At 28.0% G+C, this 20560-nt stretch overlaps 3 protein-coding genes across 6 annotated transcripts; 1 reads left to right on the forward strand and 2 right to left on the reverse strand.

Moving 5' to 3' along the window:
• Window positions 1-256: 256 nt before the first annotated feature.
• On the reverse strand, window positions 257-19065 carry LOC149888642 (uncharacterized). Of its 4 annotated transcripts, XM_090087227.1 has the most exons (16): window positions 18942-19065; window positions 12372-12433; window positions 11736-11762; window positions 10314-10340; window positions 10126-10176; window positions 9897-9923; window positions 9604-9630; window positions 9478-9504; window positions 7650-7676; window positions 7526-7552; window positions 7338-7388; window positions 4627-4653; window positions 1273-1323; window positions 921-942; window positions 810-837; window positions 257-363 (listed from the first exon to the last, which is right to left on the reverse strand). In XM_090087227.1, the coding sequence occupies exons 1-13, from the start codon at window positions 18944-18946 to the stop codon at window positions 1313-1315; spliced, it is 396 nt and encodes a 131-aa protein (XP_089943353.1). In that variant the 5' UTR covers window positions 18947-19065; the 3' UTR covers window positions 257-363; window positions 810-837; window positions 921-942; window positions 1273-1312. The 4 variants fall into 4 exon arrangements, with proteins under 4 accessions (XP_089943353.1, XP_089943352.1, XP_089943354.1 ...); XM_090087226.1 differs by lacking the exon at window positions 810-837; XM_090087228.1 differs by lacking the exons at window positions 810-837; window positions 10314-10340.
• Window positions 13602-14774, forward strand: LOC149888643 (uncharacterized). Its single transcript, XM_090087553.1, has one exon. It carries the CDS (start codon window positions 13620-13622, stop codon window positions 14772-14774), a length of 1155 nt encoding a protein of 384 aa, XP_089943679.1. The 5' UTR covers window positions 13602-13619.
• LOC149888644 (uncharacterized) lies at window positions 15308-18264 on the reverse strand. The gene has a single exon (XM_090087204.1). It carries the CDS (start codon window positions 18093-18095, stop codon window positions 15384-15386), a length of 2712 nt encoding a protein of 903 aa, XP_089943330.1. The 5' UTR covers window positions 18096-18264; the 3' UTR covers window positions 15308-15383.
• Window positions 19066-20560: the final 1495 nt, after the last annotated feature.

Raw genomic sequence — 20560 nt, forward strand, 5'->3', positions numbered from 1 at the left:
CGTTTTAAATGACGTATTTAAATTACCGTTCCATTTTCTTTGAGTTGATTTTTTATATTTTATCAGGAGAACTTAATGCAAATGATATTTTCAGCTAAAACCATGTTCAACAGATATTTTGCATAAATAATCGAATTTAATTTGGGTTTTAAAGAAAAATTTTGTTAAAGGAAACAGAATCAGAAATTTCAATGCTAATATTTAGAAATAAAAATGAAAACTTGGTCATTTATGGCCTCTCATGAACAACACGCAATTGATAAATCATCATTAAATACTATGAATTTTTACAAACTAAAAAATATTGAAGCTGATCGTCATTTTTTTCGCTTTGAATGCCTCATTCTTGGTTTGGCGAACAAACTATGAAAAGAAAAATAACATAGAAAAAATAAAAAAAAAAAAAGTTTTCTAATTTTTCTAACAAATTGTAAAAGAATTTGCAACCTGTAGCAGCGCACTGTGAAGCAAAATAGACTATTTTTGGTCAAAATATTCAAATCTTTTTGTTTTTGATCATTGATCAACACAATTGTAAGCTATTATCAAATTTGGCAAATGACGGCAACGTTAGAATATTGCAGTTAATTGATATTTTTACTTTAAATTAGTCTCTGTTCTGATTCCAATGAGAAAAATAACTTAGACAAAAATTTTAAATTTCAAAGAAAGCAAAAAATTAAAAATTAAATTTTGTGAAAACTGATAAAACGATCAAAGTTGCTACGGAGCTTTTTATATGTTAAACATATTTAAAAGCGGCAATTGACATTGATAAAACAACAACTAATACAAACTACAATACTAACTTGGAAGGTCGCTTTATTTTAGAAAAAACTAGAAGAAAAAAAATTAAAAACTAGACCAGGAATAGAACTCAGGGCACATAAAAATCATTTTATGTATAAAAAAACAATTACCTGTTGAAAGGATTGAGGAAAACTAAAAAAACGATAAACCTCATTAAGATACGAATCAGTGTTTTTTTAAAAGGACGAATTTTACACAAGTGTTTAGTGCAAATCCGCCCTTTTAAAAAACACTTTTATATATGATTTAGTCAATGTTAGCTAACTTATATTGAACAAATATTTAGAAGAAAAATTATGAAGGAAAAAAAAAACAAAAACTTTAATGCAAAGTATGTAAAAAAAGTTATGTACAAAGAGACTACTATTCATTAAAAAATTGATTTGATCAAAAAAATTAATAAAAGTATATTTATAAAAATTATAAATAAAATTATTAAAACAATAAAAAACGAAGACCAACCTGACGAACTGATAGTCTTAGATGGACTTTAGAACCAATTTTAGAATTGCACTACAATTAAGCAATAGTATAATATTAAAATAAAATATAAATATAACCTGAATTAAAAATGAACGAAAAAAGAAATTCAATTCAAACAAATTCAAAAAAAAAAAAAACAGAAAAAAGCAGTAGATTAAAGAAACCTCAAAAGAAAATCAAACATTAATGTAAAATTTAGAAAGAAAAAAAAAATCATTTCATTTCTGAATTATAATAAAAATAATACAAGAACTATATTTCACAAAAATCAACATCATACGGCGAAGATTTTTGTCAAAATTATAATCAGAACGAACGTTGTTATTTGGTAGAATGATTTGCTTAGATAATACTGCAAAACTTATTGTGTTACACAAATCAACCATCTACACAAATTACTCTTTAGCCGCCCTATAATCGCTAAAAGCCGATATTTTTTCCAAGCATAGAAAAAAGATTACACAACTGTTGTAATAATATAAAAATTATTTTCATAATACAGGGCGAAGAATATTAAGTCTTAGAATATCACTAACGCTTCCAAATAACATTTTATGCAGCAGATTTTACTCAAGGTTACAGTAACATAAAAATAAAACACTAATATAACATACAGCTAAAGCAGTAATATAACATATAGATAAAATAACATTAAAAAGTCTGCAAAGCTTATAAAATTGTGAACTTGGGGAGGAAAATGGGTTTTAAAGTAGCATTACTTAAACTTAAAAGCCACATTTAACACAACCAAGTAAAACCTCTTGGAATAAACGCAGTCACATAATTAAATGTTTTTAGAAACAACTTGACTTTGGAAAATGTGGTCAATTAAATTCCCTGTGAAGAATTTTCTAATAGGATCACCTATACCATGATAACTTGGCACAAGCTGTAGATTTGCAAACAATTACTCTGGAAGAGGATTTGGAAACTTAATTTTAGTCTAATTTATTTAATCCGGAGTATGTATATTAATCCTGTGATTCAAAGTTTTTCAATCTCTGGACCTTGAACTGGCCTCCATATATAAATGTAGTTTTTAATCAATTTAGTCTTGCAGGTTAAAAACAATAAGACATTTTAAAAAATCCTTTAAGAGAATTCTCAACAGTAATTTACTTGCAGCGCCTAAAGCTCATGTATTGCATTTAAGGCACAGTTATTTGTATATGGTCTAAGTTTCCTGGATTCTTAACACAACAAATAAACATTTAAATAACTAGAAAAAAAAGAAAAACTTTAAAAACATCTGTTATACAAACTTTATATTTTAAGATTTTTTTTATATTAGTAACATCACAATATTAACTTTCAATTTTTTTCCTTTATTTCAAAATTTATTTTGGTGATCCTAAATACTTTAAAAAACTCCTTGTAAAAAACTCCTTGTAAAAAACTCCTTGTAAGAAACTCCTTGTAAAAAACTCCTTGTAAGAAACTCCTTGTAAAAAACTCCTTGTAAGAAACTCCTTGTAAAAAACTCCTTGTAAAAAACTCCTTGTAAGAAACTCCTTGTAAAAAACTCCTTGTAAACCCAATCAAAAAAATAACCATACAAAATTTGTTAAAATGAGAAAATTAAGAAACAGGTTTTAAATTTTTAACCATGTCATTTTTGTAAATTATTTATGAATGGCTAAGTATAATCATACAAAACATTTATTATCTTCGGTTATGACAAAAAAAAAAAATTTTATCAGTTGTTAAAAAAACATTTAAGTATAATTCATCTAATTCATCATCTAATTCATCATCTAATTCATCATCTAATTCATCATCTAATTAGGATCAAAGATCTGAAGACCTCAGAAAAAAAGTTAACTTCAAAATGAATACTTTTTTTTTTTTTATCAAGAAACAACAATTTAAACTCATGTGTAAAGAAAACAAAAGTAACATTGATACAAAAGTTCAGAAAAAAAACTGAAGACTTCTCATTTGGAAACTACAATTTAAGTAAGAGAGATGTAGAGTGGAAATGTTATAGTGCTTAAATCTCAGGAATGATGCAACACCATTTGCTGGTTCATATCAGTTAATTTAACTAATATTAAATTTCACATCACTACTGACATTAGAAAAGTTATGCACCTAAAAAAATACCTGTGGCTTTGTGTTTTTGATATGCCAAAACTTGTTTCCTTTTACAATAAGTTAATTTAATCTTGCTCAGAAGAATTACTTTCAAAAATAATAAGTTAGCTCAAAAATAAATTTAAGCCTTCAGGAACACAGATTTGGTCTAGCTAGGGTTATTTGTTCACAGTAAGTGATAACGCTAACCAAGCCATAACTTTTATTGACACAAAATGTCAAAAAAAACTTTCTACCAATTATGTTACATTAAATGTTACATTAAATATATTATTGAATATATATTTGATTATACTTTTGGTATGGCAACCATTGGTCTTTAAAAAAGGTCTTAGCAATGGTATGAAAAAGGTGTAACCACTCTCCCCTACAACTTTGTTCAAGAAATAATAAACATAGTAATAAATATAATAATAAAGATAATAATAAATATAATAATTATAATAATAGTAAAAATAATAATAATAATAATAATAATAATAATAATAATAATAATAATAATAATAATAATAACAATAATAATAATAATAGCAATAATAATAATAACAACAATAATAATAATAATAATAATAACAATAATAATAATAATAATAATAATAATAATAATAATAATAATAATAATAATAATAATAATAATAATAATAATAATAATAATATAACAGTAATAATAATAATAATAATAATAATATAACAGTAATAATAATAATAATAATAATATAACAGTAATAATAATAATAATAATAATAATAATAATAATAATAATAATAATAATAATAATATAACAGTAATAATAATAATAATAATAATAATATAACAGTAATAATAATAATAATAATAATAATATAACAGTAATAATAATAATAATAATAATAATAATAATAATAATAATAATAATATAACAGTAATAATAATAATAATAATAATAATATAACAGTAATAATAATAATAATAATAATAATAATAATAATAATAATAATAATAATATAACAGTAATAATAATAATAATAATAATAATATAACAGTAATAATAATAATAATAATAATAATATAACAGTAATAATAATAATAATAATAATAATAATAATAATAATAATAATAATATAATAATAATAATAATAATAATAATAATAATAATAATAATAATAATGATAATAATAATAATGATAATAATAAGTTCTAGCATTGTTTTAACAATCACACCATAAACCTTAAACATGAACTAAATTCATTTATACTGACCTGACAGATATATGGACTTGGAAGGGCCTAAAAAAATTCATGACAACTTTAATAAAAAAATACAGATAAATGAATTGTAAGGGATGAGAGGGTGGAGAACAGGGCTAAAAGTCACAAAAATACAAAATAACTGTTAAAATATTTCAGCAATAATTTTGACACTTTTTTTTAAATAATTTTAACAATTAAACAGTAATTTTGAAAAATTTGAACACAAAATGTGTTAAAACATTTTAAATGGCTTGTTACACTAAATATAAGAATGATCATTACTCAACAAGAAAAAACTTCACAAATTAAAAACAAATTTAGCATTTTGTGAAAGCACTTAAACTAGTCCAGGTATACCATAATTATTTGTTCTAGCATAGGGTAAAATATTACATGCTTTTATATATTGATTACACTGGTCTGCATTAAAAATGTTCCTAGGGTTTTCTTAGGTGATTCGCAATGAAATTTGCCTTCTAAATCCAAATCTAAGATTCAAATTTGTCAATCAGGTCTAGATTTTAAGATACAGACTTAGGGCTCTATACCACATATAACAGCTGAGTGTCCATTTTATTGCGATTCCCAGGTGACAGTTGTGTATTTAAATATCTATAAACAGTATCTAAAGTATATTTATAAAGTTTTATTTATCATTGTCAATTTTTTTACAGACTAATATATGAGATAAATAAAGTTTATTTCATAAAAATGAATAGAAAATGTAAAAACAGTCCCGACAGATTCTGCTATGTGAAAGGTAATTTTTAGTGATCAGCAATGCACCATAACTATGTAAGTAAAGTCCCTTTACAGTGCATATTTTCGAATAAGGCTTGGCGATCAAGACACAAGCTTTGCCCCACATAAATGCTGCAAAGCCTGTGTTGTAGTCATAAGACGCTGGAATGAGGGCACAGCAAACTGTATTTTATTTGGTGTACCGATGGTATGAAAAGAAGTTAAGAACCATACTACATACTGCTATTTTTGTATGACCAATCTTCAAGGTATTTCTGAAAAGAACAATATTTAACTAATCCAAACATATTTATTTTTTTTTAGTCTAATGAAGTTTGAACTGTTTATAAAAATTGTGTTGAAATTCAACAAAAAAATTCTTTAAATTGTATAGAAAAGTGGATAAAAATCTGAAAATAAATATGTGAATTTTTTCAGGTGTCAATAAGAAAAACAAACACATGGTGGTTTATCCTGATATTCCTTCTGCCATTAAGCCAGCACCACATGGTCCAGGAGTTCCAGTTCCTTCTCCACCTGAGAAAGGCGAACACGAAGAGGATATGGAAGGTGTAAAATTGGAAGACACTGACATATCTGTGACATATGAGCCAATGTCAAGCATGACTTTGCCAAGACCACTCACTCAAAGTCAATTAAATGACTTGACCAGAGATCTTGGTCTTTCTAATCTCCTCTCCAAAGAAACTACCTTCTATTGGTATAGAAACAGAGAAGAAAAGTTTCAAAGGTTCTTTGAAGTTGATTCTTCTAGCTCATTGGCATATTGCAATAATGTAAATGGCTTAATAGAGGCACTTGGCATTCCTTATCAACCAAGAGAATGGAGGATCTTTATTGATTCCTCTAGCAGAAACCTAAAGGCAGTACTCCTACACATTGGGAATAAAATGGCATCTGTACCTATTGGAAATTCAGTTCAGTTGACAGAAAGCTACAAGAACTTGAAAGTATTGATTGATGCAATCAAGTACTCCAACCACAATATGCTAATATGTGGCGACTTTAAGGTAAAATACTTAAGTTTTCTTGTTAATGTAAAGCTTTCCTTTGAAAATACTTGAGCACCTGTGGGTAATTTTTTAGAAAGAAATAGAAATATATTTTAACTTACTAATATTTGATTTTTTACGAATAAATCTTTTCTTTTCAGGTTGCGTGCTTTCTACTTGGGATGCAAGGGGGTACACTAAATACCTTCAATTACTGTGCTGAACATTTGCCATGTATCTTGTTCAATTCTACATTGCATTGAACAAGATACATGGCAAATGTTCAGCACTGTAATTGAAGGATTTCTGGGATATAAAAGAAGCTCTGAATATGTTTCACATGTCAATGAGCTTATAAAAAGCTTTGAAAAACTGGGAGCTCGCATGTCAATAAAAATGCATTTTCTCCAGTCACATCTGAAAACTGTGGAGATTACAGCGAGGAACAGGGTGAAAGATTCCACCAGGATATAAAAACGATGGAGACCAGATATCAAGGACGTTGGGACATATAATGTTAGCTGACTATTGTCTTAAACGCAACGAACCAATAACTCTTCACAAACGGAAGGCATCAAGGACTTCTTTCCTCGGGAAAAAGATTTTTTCTTTACAGTATTCGATTACTTCACAAGTTGTTTTTAAGTGTAAAATTAATAAAGGAGTTCAACTGAGCCTTTTTTCAGTTCACAAATAATTATTGCAATGTATTACATTACTAGGATGAAAATGAGAGATTTCTTGAAAATTATGTTTTTCTCAAAAAAAATAGGTGTGCTGTATTTCAATAACCTGACCTGATTGAGCAAAATGAATATCATATTTGGGTTTAGAAGGCCAATTTCATTAGGAATTACCTAAGAAACACCCAGGAACAGAAAATTTTTTTTCAAACGCAGCCCTGTGTTAAGTAGGAGTGATATGTTTTAAATAACACAAACTCAAGTATAAAAAAAAACTATTTACCTGTTGGTTCACTTCCTTTTGAAAGAGCTTGACAAAAAGTTAAGCTGCCAACTGTTTTTTAAAAGATCAACAAGAATATTACAAGAATAATCCTTAAAACAACTTCTTGAAAAGGCAAACGAAAATCAAGAAAGCATTAGTAAGAATAAAAGTAAAATGTGTTTGGATGGAATTTGAACTATACAAACCTAACAAGCTTATTGATTTGGAAGGACCTAAAAAACAAAGTAAGTTATTTAAATGACATAGGTTTTAAAAAAGCATAAAATTGGAATATAAGCCAAAAAAAAACAACTAAACACATTCATATACCTGTTGGTTCAGATGGCTTCAGTTGAACTGCAAAAAAAGTTTAAAAGTATGAGTTGATTATTTAGCAAAAAAAAAGTAAAAAATATCAGTTTTGCAACTAACGAACATAGTTTCAAAAGAAAATGAGAGTAATATTGATGTAAATGTAAGACAAATCCATTCATACTGATCCATTCATGCCTGCATGAATGAATCACAAAAAAAAATTGTTAGTATTTGTTGAAATATACTTTACATCACACAAAATTGCAGAGATACAAACTTAGTTAGCCATAAAGAAATAACAAAAACTCAAGTATAAAAAAAAACTGCCAATTGTTTCAAAAGTTCAGTAAGATTAATACATTAATAATAATCATTATTTTGCATTAAGATACAAGAAAAATTTTTCAAGTGACAGTAACTTGAAAAGGTAAAGTAAAAATAATGAAAGCATTTCAGACTGAAATTTTTAAAAATGTTTTTAAAACCATTTAGAGTTAGTTTTTAAATAAAAAAAAAAAAAAAAAAAAAACTTAAATTATTAAGTGACAACACTCTGTTTCACCTTTTAATTCATTAAAAGTAATGAAAGTGCTACATGATCTTTCACATTCATTAGGGCATTGAAAGTGCTACATGATCTTTTACCTTAATTCATTAGGGCATTGAAAGTGCTACATGATCTTTCACCTTTTAATTCATTAGGGCAATGAAAGTGCTACGTGATCTTGACATTATTTTGAGTATTTTTTAAATATATAATCTCCTGCCATTTTCTATTCAGCTGCACCCACTTTTTAACCATAATTTGTTAAATATTATACTTTTTGTAATTATACACCTTAAATTAGATTAAATAAAACACAAAACTGGCAAAAACATTAGGAATTTGGTTTTACATGGTGTTTTATTTCATGTTAAACTAGTAAGATTTGTTGATGTAACTTGTTAAACAAAATAAACGTATCATAATACTTATTTAATTATAAAGAGTTTTACCACAATTTGAAGCTGAAGCTTTAGTTTAGAGCCTAAACTCATATACAAGGAGCTAATATAGGGGGAGGGGGTCACCTTGACATAGAAGCCTCCTCAATACCTCCTGGTTAGTAAATATACACAAAAACTATTTTGAAAAATGTTCTCTCTGTAAATTTTAATATCCCTATTACAATTCTTCTGAACACTCTTAGGGAGGCCGGAACTGGTTTCTCTCTTATAACCTGAGGACCAAATTATGAAGATCTTGTAGCATTATATACTGAAGATAAATTGTTACATACAGTTCTACTGTTTTTATGTTGATACTCTACCATATAAAGATTTACAGGATGTTAAGATGACATAAAATAAAGAATGATGTAAAATCCTTCCCTAAGATTTATAACAAGGCCTAACATTTCTGCTGTTATTCCATGATTTCTAAAAGCTCTTTGAGCAATCTTTTTATGATTACTAGAAGAACAACCTTCAATTTTTGGTACAGCAACAATGAAACCTGAACTTCAATCTTATGTAGGATAAGTTTCTTCTTTTTCCTAAACCTTATTTAGTTTCCTTGCCTCTTATCAGTCGATTGACTAAGGTTGACATATTGTCAATTCGTATTTGACCAATAATTGGCCTTTTTTTTTTTAAATTGTTTCTTGAAAAAATAATTTAGGTAGTATTTAACACAAAAACACTACAAGAAAAATGTTGATAAAAATAGTAAATAAAAATGGCAAATAAAAATAAAGGAAGCATTTGAGAAGAAATTATCTTCTAAGCCATTTTACTTTATTTAAGTCATTTGATAGGAAATCAAATGACTTAACTAAATGGATGGAATCTAAATTATACAAACCTAGCAAACTTATTGACTTGGAAGTACCTAAAATCAAAGTAAGTCAATTAAATGACATAGGTTTTTAAAAAAGCATAAAATTGCAATATAAGCCAAAAAAAAAAAAAACTAAATATATTTATTTACCTGTTGGTTCAGATGGCTTCGGTTGAACTGCAAAAAAAGTTTAAAAGTATGACTTGATAATTTAACAAGAAAAATTAGAAAATATCAGTTTTGCATTTGACAAACATAGCTTCAAAAGAAAATGCAAGTAACATTGATGCAAAAATCAGACAAAATTGAAAACTGCTCATTTGGAAACAACTTAGTTAAAGACAATCAACTTTGTTTAAGAGCATCAGTTTTATTTCCAGTAATGTTTTAATAACCAATCCTGTTATAAACTCTAAACATTAACCAAATTTATTCATACGGACCTGACAAATATTTGAATTTGGAAGGACCTAAAAAATTCATGATAACTTTAATTAAAACAAACAGATGCATTGGATTATATTTATAATCAAAAAGTACCTAAAGTAAAAAAAAAAATCATGATTCTAGCATTCATTTAAATGCACTTTAAATCACACAAAATTGCAGAGATACCAAACTAGCTAGCCATAAAGAAATAACACAAACTCAAGTATAAAAAAAACTATTTACCTGTTGGTTCACTTCCTTTTGAAAGAGTTGGATAAAAAGTTAAGCCGCCAACTATTTCAAAAGTTCAACAAGAATATTACAAGAATAATCCTTAAAAAAAACTTCTTGAAAAGGCAAACAAAAATCAAAGAAAGCATTAGCAAGAATAAAAGTAAAATGTGTTTGGATGGAATTTGAATTATACTAACCTAAAAAACTTATCCACTTGGAAGGACCTAAAAAACAAAGTAAGACATGTACCAGAAAAAAACTGCGCGTGTTCTGATGTGGTGTTTACGGAAACCGTACATCATTTAAAATAGCTAATTGTTTTAAAATGTGATTGTATTAATGTTGTTCAAAATTTAAACAACTCTGTTATTAAAACAATTTGCTTTAATTGAAATGTCATCAAATCAAGATAAGAAGCGAGAAAAAATTTTGCATTTTCTCGTTGAAAATCCTGGTGTATCAAACAAAACAATTTCTAAAGAGTTGCAGATTGCTTTGAGAACAGTGCAGAGCGTTGTGAAACGATTTAAGGACACTTGTACAATCAAAAGAAAATCAGGAAGTGAAAGAAAAAAATGTTTTGTTAGACGAGATTTTGGTAAAAAGGTAAAAGATGCCTTAGACAGAAAACCGGAGATTTCTGTTCGAACATTAGCGAATAAATTTAAGACAAGTGCTTCCACTATACAAAGAGTAAAGAGAAATTGTGGTTATAAATCTTATAAAAAGAAAAAAGTTCCTTGTTGTGAAGAAAAGCAAGAAAATGTCGCAATTCGATGTTCAAAGCTGCTCTATAAAAAATTATGTGCTAAAAAATCTTGTTTGATTATTGATGATGAAACTTATTGTGCTGCATATTTCCGATCTCTTCCAGGACACCAATATTATTCAGCAATTAATCGCAAGAAACTGAATTCCAAATATAAATGCATTGGAATGTCAAAATTTGCTAAAAAATTCTTAGTTTGGCAAGCAACTTGTGAATGTGGTGAAAGAAGCTCTTGTTTTGTGACTAAGGGAACAATTAACACCAAAATATACATAAAAGAATGCCTCAAGAAACGTCTTTTGCCGTTTTTAAGAACACACACAGGTAACCTGTTATTTAGGCCCAATTTAGTATCATGTCACTACTCTGGGACAACTTTAAACTGGCTTAGAGAACATAAAGTAGATTTCGTTAAAAAACACTGCAATCCACCAAATTGTCCCGAACTACGTCCTATCGAAAGATATTGGGCTCTTGTCAAAAGAAAACTAAGGTTCAATGTAAAAGAAGCCAAAAACATTAAAGACTTCAAAAATAAATGGACGAGAGCTACCAAGAAAGTCCAGCCGAAGACTGTGCAAAAGCTGATGTCGAGTGTAAAACGCAAAGTGAGTGCGTTCTCACGTACAAAACTTCACAAACTTTTTTAAGTGAAATTTAAAAATATTAATATATCTAGTTTCAAAATATACATAACATTCAATATTGAAATACAATAGTTAGATAAATATCCTTTATAATGTCCACGCTGATTTTTTCTGGTACATGTCTTAAGTCAATGACATAGAAGGTTTAAAAAAGCATAACATTGTAATATAAGCAAAAAAAATAACCAAATACATTCATATACCTGTTGGTTCAGATGGCTTTGAGTGAACTGCAAAAAAAGTTTAAAGAAAAGGTAGAAAATATCAATTTTACATTTAAGTAATTTAGCTTCAAAGAAAATGAAAAAAAAAATCATCAAGAAAAAAAAAATCAATCAACAAGTGAATAAAATGTGAAACGAGAAAGAAAACAGAAAATGTAAAAATAATTACATTTTCTGTTTACTACCAAAAAAATGTTTATTGTAACTGCTAACTATTGTAACTGTAAAATAATTTAAAAGGTGATCATTGACATCTCTTAGTATTTCTTATTAATTTAAGATACATATCTATATATGTCCCATGCTGTAATTGATTTGCACTGAAAAAACTATGTAAAGTGGATATTGATGTAGTTTTCTTGACATATTGTAAATATAGTTAGAGTTTCAGTTTTTGTTTTTTTTTATGAACGCAATTGAGGTATTTTTTAAGTATAAAATAAATGCAAAACTTTTGTAGAGGAGAGTTTTTTAGGAGAAGAAAAAATTGAAATGTGTTCACTGCAGGAAAGCTATACATACATATACATATTTTTCTAACTTCAAATGAATTTCATGTATTGATGAATAATAAATATATAAAATATCAAATAATATGATTTTAAAAATTTAAACCTCCCAGCGTGACATCTGTAATAAGGTTAAAAAGAAGCAGAATGATAACAATGGGCCATATTCTAAAAAATATATACATATAATTTGTATATCAATTTGTAAACATGCTATATATTATTATTATTATTATTATTATTATTATTATTATTATTATTATTATTATTATTATTATTATTATTATTATTATCATTATCACTATCATTACTATTATCATTATTCATATTGTTATTATTGTTATTATTGTTATTATTGTTATTATTGTTGTTGTTATTATTATTATTATTATTATTATTACTATTATTATTATTATTATTATTATTATTATTATTATTATTATTATTATTATTATTATTATTATTATTATTATTATTATTATTATCATTATTATTATTATCATTATCATTATCATTATCACTATCATTATTATTATCATTATTACTATTGTTATTATTGTTATTATTATTATACAAACTACATAATCAGCTTGGTTTATATTATATTACTTAAAATTTCACATAATAGCAATCATCAGATGTTATAAACCCTAAAAAGACGTGACAACAAAAAATACAAAAATAGTGCTATGGAGTGTCTGCTATGATGGCATTAAAATTATTTATTAAAAATTTATTTTCATGGCAGCACTTTGATGTTAGTTTGCTTCGTTTACTGAGCAAGCCTAGTTTTGACACAATGTGGTACTTTTCGGTCAAGCACAAATTACAGTAATTGCCACTAGGTTTAATGGTACTCCCTGATCGAGGATTTTCCATATAAGGATGGGTTCTAAACCTTTACTTTTACACTCCCATACAAATTTAGAAAGTTCAGTGGAGTTTGCCTTACTTTCATAACAAAAAGAATTCCTATGCTTATACCATCTGTCTTTAAAGGCTTTTTCATTGAGCCCAATATAATAATGCCCCTTTTTCTGCTTTTGCTATGATAATGCCCCTTTTCTGCTGCTTATTTATATTTGCAATATAAAAACTCAGCACACACACAAACACATGCACAAACATTTAAACTTCAGGTTACATACCATTGTGTGCATAACTTCTTAGAACGTCAGAAAGATCGATAAGAAATAAAACCCCTAATAATATTAAAAGCGAGTTAAAAAGGAAATATCTGTCAAATCATAGTCATAAGAAATACATAGTCTGGAAGCACGGGCCGTTCCTATTGTTTTGCCGTTTTAACTTGAACTTTGATATTCGACCCGTTCACCTTGCACAAGTTTAAAAAATGAGCAGTGAACTTCACACAGAAACACAGCTTGATGATCTGTATATGGCTATTACTGATGGATTTTTCGACGATAACATGGAAATTGAACAAGATCTAGATCTTTTATTATCTGAAGGTTGTTTGGTATCCAATTTTTTGTGCGACATGTGTTGTAAAGTTTACAAAACGAAATGTGGCCTGAAAAGACATAAAACTTCCAAACACGAACAAATCAACATAATTAGCGAAGAAAAAAACTCCATAAAATTTAGTCATCTTGATCTTAAGAAAATTGTTGAAGAATGTGGGCATAAATTGTCAAATGATTTATGCTTGCCTGAAGAAATTCGAGTTAAATTTTCAAAGCAGAGTTTTTGTTTTAGTACTGAAGATTCTATTTCTCTTTTGGAAAAATTTCAGGTTTTTATTTCAAAATACAATGGTGATGCAGAAAAATTTTATTCTCAATTTTATGGTCTTCTTTATGAAAATTTATTGCCATCAAAGTTTGAAGATGTTTTATTGACCAATACTTTGCTTACTGAAGTTGCCAATCACATACTTAAAGAACTTTCAGGAAGTAAACATAATACTTCATCTATTAGTGAAATATCATTATCCAATATTTTATCTGATAAAGAATTAAGTATAATTCAATATTTGGCAGGTTATGTTGTGCAAAAACTTTATTCAAAGTTCAAATTTTCTAAATCTGATGAGCAGTATAAAAGACAATGCATGGAAATATTATCAGCATGCAAAATTGATTCACATGATACTCAAATATATGTTGATACTAAGAACAGAGGTGGTTTATTTAAAACTAACATGTATGCTCAAAATATCTTTATACAATGTGAAACAATTTTTCGTAAACAAAGCAAATCTTTTGTAACATCTATTAACAACAAAGCTCTGGTTAATGAAATGCTTAAGGACTCAGTGATTATAAGTAGCTTAAACAATATATGTTACAGTACTGAAGTGCAAATTGATAAAGAAATATCTTTCTCTCTTCTTGAAAGTATGCTTGTTTTGTTCACAAGGGTAAGAAGCTTTTCCTATGCTAGAGATATTCATGAGAAACATCAGATCAACAAGCGACAAGCACGCAAGTCTTCTATAAGAACAGAGATAAGAAAAGCAATGTGCAGTAATGTTGTAGATCCATAACTTCAGTCTTCAGTCATCTGCTCCAAAAGATACAAAACGGTTATTTTTATAGCCACAAATTCTATAAAAATGTTATGGCTAAAACAACTAAATTCTTTTTAAATAAACATGTTGTTAGTTATATGATGTTAAATAATAAGGAGATTATTAGTTTTGTATTTATGGTATGTTTTATATGTAAATTGTGTGTAGGAAATTTTCATGAAGTGAATGGATCATACTAATATATATATATATATATATATATATATATATATATATATATATATATATATATATATATATATATATATATATCAACCTAAATTGAGAATAGCTTGCCTAATTTAAAGTAATACTCACAGGTGCTTAATACAAGGTTGGGATGGGGAAAAAAATCTAAATGTGAGGATTAGTTAAGCACCTGAGAGTATCGTAATTTATTAGGAATTACTTATATCAATGGGGAATGCTTGTCTTGACAAAATAAATATAAATAAGCAATAATTGTTGACACAAGCACTAAAAATGAATCCTAGCCAATAATGTAATTATTTTATATGTAGCTATGAAAATAGCTGTTTTGACAGGATTATAGTCACTGTCTGGGACTTTAGAAAAGTTAATTTGTTATTTTGTCAGATTTCTTTTTCTCTTTGGCAATGGTGAATCATCTATCTCATTAAATTTATGTCTTTGACATCGAACATTACCAACAATAGATCGTACAGAATACTGTGACTTAATAGTATTGTCATTATAGCCAGCATCTCTGACAGAGGGATTATCACGTCTGTTGCCAATAGCACGCTGCCTTCCAAAGTAGTTTTCTAAATCATCTTGACAAAATCTTTCTGAAAGAATGTAAGGAACACCATGTTCTAAAAGAAACTTACAAACTTCTTTGAATGAATGAACAGTTATCTGGATACCTTCATATGTTTGCAAAGAAATAAACATATTTGCCTTAGCATTAGCAGTATAACTCCTATCATTTCGATTGTCAATAGACTCTTTCCATTTCTTAAAATATAAAAGAAAACTGTCAAGCCATTCAAAACGTACATCATTAACAGATTCATATGGTTTTAAATTTTCTTTTAAATTTTTAACAGCTTTATTTTTATTTGAAACATTCAAACAGTCAAAAAATTTATCCATCATAAGACAAAATTGAGCAGTTCCTGCACATTCTGGCGGACCAAATTGTTTTAAAACATTGCCAACTGTTTCACTTAACACTTGAGCAGCCAAATGAACACGCATTACTGAATATGGTGTTAAATTGATGTGATCACTTGTGAGTTTATTAACTAATCTTAAGCCACATTCTAAGTCCTCATAATAAAGTTGTGAAATATGACTCCAAAGTATGTGCAAACCATTGTTCCACATATAACGAGTACCTCGTCCAGAACCAGAATTTGCAAGGCAGTTGCGAGCTGTTTTAATCAAGTGTGGAGCATCTGAAAAAAAATATATGTAACGTTTTTCGTTGGAGTAAATATTCTGAGCTCTGTAAACTAAATCATTACACAAATTCATATTTAAGTTCTTATGCATTCTAAAAAATTTTCTATTTGGCGAAGCACCATCAGCTGTTGCAGAAATAACTTTTAAGTTCATACTTTCAAGGTAACACACAGCTTTCCAAAAAATAGGCATCAGCTGAAATGATGTAATTCCAGTAGTTGCAAAAGTAGCTAAACTGAATGATAAAGGATTAACAATGCTCTTTACAAGAAACACAAGAATATGAGTAGCTAATTCTCTAACATTTTTTAAAGTAGAAATATTTACTTCTTTATCGCCTAAATCAACAAAACCAATAAGCTCTCCAGTGTATTTGTCCCAAACTAAATCTTCTTGAATCTTCATTTCATCAAAAACAATAGAAACAAATTTTTCATAAGGAAGAAAATTTTGGGTTTTTTTAGCAAGTTCACTTAAGACAGCTGCATTAAATCCCCTAGTAGGTCGGATATAATTTTTGTAATCTCTTAAAGTTCTTAAGCTTGGAAGAGTTAAAATACCTTCACCTGTCTGTGAATCATATCGCAAATCAGTATAAGCAGATGGTGATTTAGCAGCAAGACTTAGACAATATTTTATTATTGTTGGGTGGTATCTAATAGATGAAAGATTGGAACAACTTAAATACTTCTGCTGCTCTTCCCAAAACAACTTCATAAACGGTGGAATATTTTTTTGATCACTAGCTGAATAAATCGAGATCAAATCTTTACTAAGTTCTGAACAAATTTTCTTACTGCATTTATTGAGAGCAGATTTCATTAGTTCAATTTCCTCTTTGTATTGCTTGCATTGAAGTCTGCATTGCTGCAAAGCCAGTTTAACTCTACTAGGGGAAGTTACAGAGATAGGTGCATTTAATTTAGCAGGAGTTTTAAGAGTAGATTTTTTAGAGTGTATGCTAAAATTTACTTTAGCATTAAGTTCATGACAAAATCTGCAAGGCTGATTTTTTCCAAAGACTAACAATTCACAAGAGTTACTGCGATAAAATTCAATTTGATGCAAGTTAGACTTTAATAAAGAATTTTTATAAGCAAAATAATCAAAAGTTTTAGGAACAACATGCTTCTGAAAATTCAACACTTCAATAGGATCAGGAACTTCTATTCCATTGCAAAATTCTAAAAATTCCATTTCAAAAATAAGTTGCGAAAAAACAACATTTAGAAATGATCTTTTATATTTCAAATATAAATCATGTGTTTCAGGTAACATCCATCCATACACACGAATAGTAAAATATAAGGAGTCTTCTATAAAAATTTCAAATTTTGGAATGACTTCTTCTAATAATTTAAATGAAGCATAACACAAATTATCAAAAAACTCAATCTTCCATAACTTATTTAATGAGGACAAATTTAAAAGACGTTTTTTGAAGCCAGCAAAGTTTTTGTAACAGTAAGATTGAGTGAAAGAACTCTCAAGAAGTAATTGAGAATCTTCTCGCTTAGATATCGACAATGAGGATCGAGAAACAACACTTGAAGCTGACGATTCTGAGCTCTTTCTTGGTAAATTTAGTGATGGAAGTTCCCCATCTTTCAACTTTTTTTTTGTTTCATAACACCAAACTTGTTCAGGGGAAAAGTGAAGCTCGCATATCCACAGTTTTTTATGTTCAGAATCGTTTATTTTCTTTCGAAGAATATCATCAACAACTCGATCTTTTGTGATAATGTTAACTAATTCTGAAGCCCATTTTTTTGTAAAATCATCAGTTTCTTTAGGAACTTTAAAGAAAGCAACTCCAGTATATCTCCTTGAGGCAGAACATCCATAAATTGAACAGTTTTCACCCGGCATTGGCAATATATCTTGAGTTTTTTCAAGAAAAACAGTCAGATTGTCAGAAAAACAAGAGGATTTTTAAAAACTTGTGCAGGGTCGGAGATCTGGGGATAGCAAAAATCGAATACAATAAGTTCAAACAATTGGTCATTGTTTGCTTCCAGACTATATATTTCTTATGACTATGGTCAAATCTACTGATTTTATTATTTACAGAACTTGATTTCGCGGGTCACTTGAGGTTCATATTAATCTATCATTCCTAAGTGGTCCGTATTCATAAAATGGGATGTCTGGTTTATCTCCGTGGTTTGATTGATTTTGGAGCTGCGTAATTTGCTCCTAAAAGAACTTTTTTTAAACTGAAAAGACATTTTGTTATATAAAATGTAAATACTAGTTTTCTTAATCAATTAAACCTAATTTTATGATAATTTTAAGATTAAACGTTTTAAGTTTTAATCCAGCAGAAAGCCACAAGGCACTATGGTGAGTTATGGCAAAATTGTTAATATAAAAACAACCTATTCGTTTTCGTCACTTGATGGTTTTTAGTCATTGATTTCTCTTTTTCTTTTCTTTTTTTTTTTTTTTGAAAAATATAATTTTTTTCTCAAATCACGAAGAACTTCTTCTGCAACAGCGGAACGTTGAATTTGTGATCCGTCCTACTCTGACAATTTTAGGGAAGGATTGGCATGGAAGAATACAAAAGTAATTATCTATCAGTCAGAAAATTTTTATTGAAACCAATCGCGATTTGATAGAGTTGCTTTGCAAAAATATGGCAAACTAAGACAATTCGAAATCTAAAAAAATTAAACTAATATTAACAAAGAAAAACGTTTTTCACAACAATACCTCATTTTATCTGTGCTGTTTGAATTTGACTTTTTCGTGAAATACCAGATGATAAGCTTTAGATAGGACACACCACTCCTTCATAAGTGCATAATAAGATTTTATTTTAGATTTTGCCAAACCAATTTTTTCTGTGATAAATTGAATGAATGTAATGAAATACGTTTCAAAATGTTTTTTTTAATGAAATTTTTCATTTTTTTTATCATTTGTTTACTTTTTTGGAGTTTCATGTTTCAATGACTTTTACTTCTATGTGACTATTTTTATGGGCCCGGCCGCCATTCCCACAAAGGGCTTTCTCTTTTTTGATCCGTTATTATTTTAGGATTATGCATCTTATTGGGTCCCACTGAGCCCGGCCGCCATTCCCACAAAGGGCTTCTTATTTTAATCCGTTATTATTTTAGGATTATGTGCATCTTATTGTTTGTAATATCTTATTTCTCATCTTAGTAATTTTTTTTTTACCGGAAAATGAACTTAAATGGAACGGGAGCGCAAAACCATCTTTACCCTAAATTTTTTCAATGCACAGGACGCTGTTTATTTCCTATTAATGTACAATAAACTTATAGCAGTTACTAATATTCCCCACGGTGAGACAGCTCACTTGTGTTGTGGTTTTTTTATGTTTAAATAAACACTTCGTATAAAAAGCTGCGATTAACGTTTATTTTCTATAACAATTAAAACAAAAGATTTTGGAAGTTGACATAATTCTGACTGAGAACCAACAGATTGGAAAAAAATGCATGATAATGTTTTTTTTTAAAAAAAAAAATAACTCATTAATCTCATATTTTGATCATTCATACAGCATTAGGAGAATTGATAATATTTCTTAAAAACAATTCTGTTTTTAAAGAATATTATCATAAAATCATGGTTTGTATATATCATACTAATAGCGGCGCAATAAATGCAAGATATCGAGAATGGGGGAGGACGAGGATGGGGGAGGACGAGGATGGGGAATGCGAGGATGGGGGAGGACGAGGATGGGGGAGGACGAGAGGGGATAATAAGGGCAAAATCCCTGACCTTAAATTGATGTACGTATTGAGTAACGGAAAGCTAATGGAGAAAAACTACAGTTTATAAATTTCAACAAGAGAATTAAAAATAATACTAGTTGATTTTTTGTAAGGTTACCCATCTATTGACATGGAATTCTTTTATTACCACTTTTAAAATACATTAAACATACAAAGAAATAAATATAGTTGGCTAAATTTTTTATATTTTTTTAGCCCTCCTTCCAAGATGAAATCCTGCATTGGTTTGCAGCTTAGATTGCCATCACCTTTGCCACCCTTCTTTCAAAGTTTTGTGAGTTTGATAAAATTTAAAAGTAGATTCAAATTAACAATACATTTTCAAACTTTTTTCTTTTATCTTTTAAGAATGTTAACCAAATAATTTTAAAACAAGTATTCTTAATTTAAAAGCATTACACATTTTTTGAATTATCAACACATTGAGGAGCTCACTGACAAATTGTTAAAATATTCTCAGACACTTCGTTGGCTCACAACAGCCTATACGTGCATCAGCTGCTTTTTACACCATCATAAATTATTAACTAATTACATCTCATAAATTATTAACTAATTACA

The sequence above is a fragment of the Hydra viridissima genome, unplaced genomic scaffold, assembly GCF_058129835.1.
Source record: "Hydra viridissima isolate aposymbiotic clone 2 unplaced genomic scaffold, HvirCarnegie_v1 scaffold_5, whole genome shotgun sequence".
NCBI classification, from domain to species: domain Eukaryota; kingdom Metazoa; phylum Cnidaria; class Hydrozoa; order Anthoathecata; family Hydridae; genus Hydra; species Hydra viridissima.